Genomic DNA, 5,895 nt, shown 5'->3' on the forward strand with positions numbered 1-5,895 from the left:
CTCTTGTGCAACTAACACAAAAACCAGGATGCAATTGTACCCTGGAGTCTACTTGCAGCTTTAAATGCAAAACCCCAGTGTCTGATTGTGCCGCTTTAATTTATGAGATAAAGTTTTCATTTGGCTGCTAAACGTAGTTACATTAATGACATGTCTTACCGCTGCTCAAGCAATGTTTTGTCACATTAAATCAATTAGGGTACAATTCCAGTGAAATGAAATCCCCCATCGAGCGAGCTTGACAGCATTGATAGGATAGGATACAGTTAGCCTAAACGGCAACAATAAATATGCTCTTGAAAACCTTTTAGGCTAGAAATAGGCAATGGAGTAATGGAATCTTGTTTTTTATTTGATCAGCGCTGTCTAGTTTAATTAGAGTTGTTCATCGACCACCCCTGCACAGCGGCTAGTTTCAAAATTACAAGTTGGCGGCGCCTTTTCCGTGATATTGTGGCCTCACTTTATGTACATTTGGATGACATGGAGACCCGTCGTCCATCTTTATGTACAGCCTATGGATTACAACATTAATGTCATCCAAAATTGGGAAGAGGTTATTAACAACGTTGGCAACCAAGAGTATAATATAAACACTGCAGTAACGTCTGTTGAGCAGAGAGACGTCTTCCATTTTTATATAACGTTACAGTCTATGCAGCAATAGCTGTAGCATCAGTACAAAAACTCAGATTGACTACAAACGCATCACTTGGCGTTTTTTCTGCTGACCTGTGAGTAGGAAGTAAAGTATGGCTGCACAATTAATCGTAATCGCAACATCCACCGGTGCAATAAACTGCAAAAGGCAAAAGGCTGAGACATATCGCGAAAGACACTTTTTTTTTGTAATAGTTGAAAGATAATATCAGTAGAAAACTGTACTTTGAATTATAACTGTCACTTCTTTTTTTTTTGTCAGTGGTGCCTTTAATGATCAATAAAATTTGATTTCCTTCCATTTGTTTTAGATTTAACAAGCGGTTTGATGTGTTTTACCAAAATACTAAATGCAGCAGAACTGAGTACACTTTAATATCGTTTTTTTTTTTAAACGCAAGTAGTATCGTTATCGCGATATTCAACATTATCGCACATTGTTTATTTCCCTCATATCGTGCAACCTTTAGAGGAAAGTTTAACATAATTCATTTACATATTCAAACAATATAATTGTCATAGGGAGTTATTTGACTATCGGGCACAACATCCCTTTAAAGGGGGCGGAAACCTACCGTGATAACGTTTCCTGGGTGAATGACAGAAAAGCTCCGAGCAGCACACCTCCGGGCACAGCCCAAGGGCGGCTCAGCTCGCTGACTGAAGCCGCCGAGAGCTGCTTGTTTTCGGATATAATCGGCTAACATCCGCGGCGGCTCGTTCGGTTTCTCTCGGTTAAACTGTGTACGCTGGCCACCAGCTAACGTCAGCACCTGGTTACCAAAACCCCAACGTTGAGCTTTGTTATTAATCGAGACAGCTTTCAAGAGGTCTGCCAAACAACGACCTGTTACACTAAAAGACGACCTGGTGGTGCGTTACGATCAGGCGGCGGCCTCTCTGGTGGCCGGTTAGACGCATTAGGACACTCCGTCCACACACCGGGCTAACGCTAGCCTGCTAGCATTACAACTGAAGGGGGGAGGAAATATGGCGACCAACACAACAAGTAACTGCCTCCAACGGAAAAAAGGTGCTTTTCCTGAGAGCAGCGCGGACTGGTTTTGGATTCCAACCAGCCCAGACTGTAGTGGGGGGTTATGTGAAAGAGGTATGGGCATAGTGAGACTGAACTTACCTCGGTATTATCACGAATTCAGCTTGTAGAAACAGCAGCAATGGCGGTGCGGCCTGCGGAGCGAAGCGGCAGTTAAATCCACATTCAGTCCACTCATCCAACGGCGGCTGCGGCTCGCGCTGAACCGAGTTAAGCTTGAGAGTGGCCGACAGGTATCCAGGGCGGCGGAGACGGTTTCAGAGTGTTATCGATCAGCTGATCAGAGTAAATACTGATCAGTGTGGGGCTGTTTGGGAGCAGTTGGAAGCGGCAGAGCACAGCGGCTGCCCGAGCTTCTCTTCCCCCAACAACAATGCGGTTGTGTGAGACCTTACGTCGTCCAGACGTCATCGCGTACAAACGAAACCCGGAAATGACTTCGCCGCTTTCTTTAACTGTCTATGGGCTTCACCACCATGAAACTAGTACGAGTTCTGTTGTTGTCCTCAGGTCAAATGGACCTGTTTTCCTATATCAATGTTGTTTTTAATTCCCCAAAATAACACGATTGATTCCACACAACACTCTTTGGTAAGTACATGTCTACTTTCATTAATTTTGGGGCGTCTTATTCAATTTTATAGCATTTGGAGAAAGAAAATTGAAGTGTTTTTGAAAGAGTATTGAGTAAAAGTTGACATATTCCAGTCTGTGATTATCCATCAACATCCATTCCTTTCATTTCAGTCTAAATAATTCCTAATTTCTGCTTTTCTAACGCAAACATCGGGTATAATTTCCTATCCAATGAGGTTTATTGACCATAAATTCCAAAAAATACCAGTAAAACTAAAGTTAATAAGTTAGCGTTACGTAGTGTTGAAAGTGACAAACATTGGAAAAAAACGTCAAACGTGTTGAAAAAAGGGACAAAAAACGGCAAGAACTCAACCATGAATAAAACTTAACATTATCGCTTTTACCGACATTTTTGACCGTTTTTCTTTGTTGAGGGGGCTTTTTTTTTGGGGATGTTTTTGATGATTTTTTCCTACGTTTTTTTTTTGATATTTTTAATGTAACGCTTCTTTCGACAGACAATTAATTAATTGTGACAAAAAAACGGGTCAAATTCGACCCAAGGACAACCTGAGGGTTAATACACCCATGGTGCAAGTAGGAACGTTACTTAGATATTTGATGCTCTAAGGCAGGGGTCTTCAACAGGGGGTCCGCGACCCCTAGGGGGTCCGCGGAGGTACTGCATGGGGGTCGCGAAAGTTTTGGTTGATTAGACTTTTTTTTTAAATGTTTTTTCCACTAATTGAAATGTCTTTAAATACACATTAACATGAATTCAACACACTGTAGTAAACAGATAAATGGAGGCAGAAGATGTCTTTCAGTCATCAATGCACACATGGCACTATAGGACCAGTTTGATACAACACAATGTTATACAATATATATAATTAGGGGGTCCCCGCTCCACCTCGCCATCGGTTTGGGGGTCCTTGGCCTGGAAAACGTTGAAGACCCCTGGTCTGAAGCAAGGGTGTCAAACTTAACATCCCCAAGGGCCACACTAGAACAATGAGAATCACATCAAGGGCCAGACATGGAGTTTATTGCTTTTATGTCATGGGAAAAAAGTCAAATATCTTTGACTGTATTATTGCATGTCTCATATCGCCTTCTCACTCAAACAAAAATGTCAAAGAAAATGCCAAAACATTTGGGGAAAAAAGCATAAAAAGGTTAAAAAAAAAAAAAAGTGACAAAAAGTAGGTGTGTGTGTGTGTATAACTTAAATGTATATAGGGGCCGGATTTGGCCCGCGGGCCTTGAGTTTGACACGTGTGCTCTAAAGCAGGGGTCTTCAACGTTTTCCAGGCCAAGGACCCCCAAACTGATGGCGAGATGGAGCGGGGACCCCCTAATTATATATATTGTATAAAATTGTGTTATATCAAACTGGTCCTATAGTGCCATGTGTGCATTGATGACTGAAAGACATCTTCTGCCTCCATGTATCTGCTTACTACAGTGTGTTGAATTCATGTTAATGTGTATTTAAAGACATTTCAATTAGTGGAAAAAATATTTTAAAAAAAGTCTAATCAACCAAAACTTTCGCGACCCCCATGCAGTACCTCCGCAGACCCCCTAGGGGTCGCGGACCCCCTGTTGAAGACCCCTGCTCTAAAGGCTTTTTGTCTTTTCCTGTTTTGGTATTTGCTGGAACGTGCAGTACAATTAGAGGCAACTTTACGTTACTAAACACTGTACTTTTTTTTTTATTTTATTTTTTTAATTTAAATTCTACTACATGTTGTCAGGCAGCTTTATTTACTTTTCAGATGACAGTTTCCATCCCCGTCCTGTCCAGTGAAAACCACGTATCTCCAGATGTGATGATGATGGATGTTTGTGACAAACTGAAGTATGAAGTGTTCCTTGATGTGTAATGTGTGTCTCCTAAAATTAAAAAATGTAGTTGTATTTTTCTTTGGCTACATGGGTTGTTTTTGTTATATTATTAATTATTATTATTATTATTATTATTATTATTATTATCAGCACTGGGTGGGCTACATAGATATGTACATAGATGGTAATTTGTATGGTAATGGCTTGCTAATAAAGTGAAGGAATTGCAATGAACCCAAAATAAATAAATTGAAAGTGCCTTTGAAAAGCCGCTTGTATCAGCTGGGAAATGCATCGTCACAAAGCTGAAGAAGGCTGTTTTTCATTAGAGATGCGTGGTTCTCACAGGACAGCGACGCTACAAACACATGATGGTCTTATAGAACATGACGCCTTGCTGGAGATTAAACTACAACGGTTTATGAAAGGAGTTAAAACCAGCACAACCATAAACCTCTACAGTGGTAGAAGAGACAAAACACATAACTCAGATTTGAATGAATTAAAACACAATCCATGTTAACCTCAGAGAAATGACTTTATTTTTTTTAAAAGGTTTACAATTCCCCAATGGAGGATGTGTCACAAAACACTTCACGTAAAATCAGACAAAACAGTAAAAACATATCTGATTGATTGGAAAAACATTCAGTACAAGCATGTTTAGCCTAGCTTAGCACGAAGACTGGAGGCGGGGGGAAACTTCTATTCTACGTCTACATGTGGTTTCATCCTGCCTCCATTTTTTTTGTGCTAAGCTAGCAAGGCTAAACGTGCTCTGGACCTAGCACTGTTCAGAAATGAAACTGGTCTCCATCTTCTTATCAGATGGAAAACAATTGACTTTTTCCAAAATGCCAAACTGTAATTTTTAATGATAACTCGGTTTCTTTTCCCACCAGTCTGCAGCTGTCAGGTGGACTCGGCCGGTGGGTCCGTCTCGTCTCGGCTCTGGTTGGGACGGGTGGACAGAGTGTCCTCTTTGGACAGCAGGTTGTTTTTGCGGAGGTGGCAGGCCTGCTGGTAGGGGGGGCGTATGGGCGGCTGGGTGGGGGGCGTGTACTGGTACTGTTTACCGGCATCCAGCTGCAGAAAGAAAACAGTCAACGGGTGTGAGATTGGGTTTGAAGAGATTCTTTTTTGTCATTCAGACATGACAGGACAGGACATTTGCAGAAGGAGCTGACACATTTGGGGTTAATTAACGGATAAATGAAGGGATTAGAATAGTTTTCATGCAAATTGATAATTAGGAGGGATTTTTACATCTTAAAAAAACACTTACGCTGTGCAGATAATCCATTTAAGAAAGGATGGCTTTCCTGTTTTTTTTGTTGCATTTTAAGAAGTTTCTTCCCCTTTAAAACTCCTATCAAAAATTCCTACATCACAATCAATTAATGTATCTATTAATCCCCTTAAAAATCCGGTAAAATGCCTTAATTAAAATACGGCATTGAGCACAATTATTCAGTTGATGCAAATGATTCAACCAGTCCTGTTTTAAAGTAAGAACCAGTTTAACTGAGTGAAGGTAAACCTGCGTCTGGTCACCTGTAGAGGGTAGGTCCGGTCTGAGTCGAAGGCACTGAGGTCACCGCACGCCAGGAAGGGAACGATGATGCGGTTCGGACCCTCTAACTGGTTAAAGTCCACATCTGGAGGACAGAGACCAGAACACACTGAGGAGCAGCAGGAGCAGGGCACCGAGGAGAACTGAAGACCCAATTCAGATTTACAGAATCTAC

General features: G+C 41.3%; 2 protein-coding genes across 4 annotated transcripts in view; both read right to left on the reverse strand.

Moving 5' to 3' along the window:
- LOC116693712 (bromodomain-containing protein 1) overlaps positions 1-2,118 on the reverse strand; it is a gene marked incomplete at its 3' end in the record, with an annotated part of 18,285 nt that extends 16,167 nt beyond the window's left edge. For 2 of the 3 annotated variants that reach the window (XM_032522896.1, XM_032522894.1), the window contains 1 exon segment: positions 1,799-2,118. 3 annotated transcript variants of the gene reach the window in all.
- A 2,923-nt stretch (positions 2,119-5,041) lies between these two features.
- Positions 5,042-5,895, reverse strand: part of ftsj1 (FtsJ RNA 2'-O-methyltransferase 1) — a 35,058-nt gene continuing 34,204 nt past the window's right edge. The window contains exons 10-11 of the mRNA XM_032523009.1: positions 5,702-5,805; positions 5,042-5,233 (exon numbers count right to left, since the gene is read on the reverse strand). Of these exons, the coding sequence (XP_032378900.1) occupies positions 5,060-5,233; positions 5,702-5,805 (278 nt within the window). The 3' untranslated portion in view covers positions 5,042-5,059. The remainder of the gene's footprint in view (positions 5,234-5,701; positions 5,806-5,895) is intronic.

This window comes from Etheostoma spectabile, chromosome 8, assembly GCF_008692095.1.
Source record: "Etheostoma spectabile isolate EspeVRDwgs_2016 chromosome 8, UIUC_Espe_1.0, whole genome shotgun sequence".
NCBI lineage: Eukaryota > Metazoa > Chordata > Actinopteri > Perciformes > Percidae > Etheostoma > Etheostoma spectabile.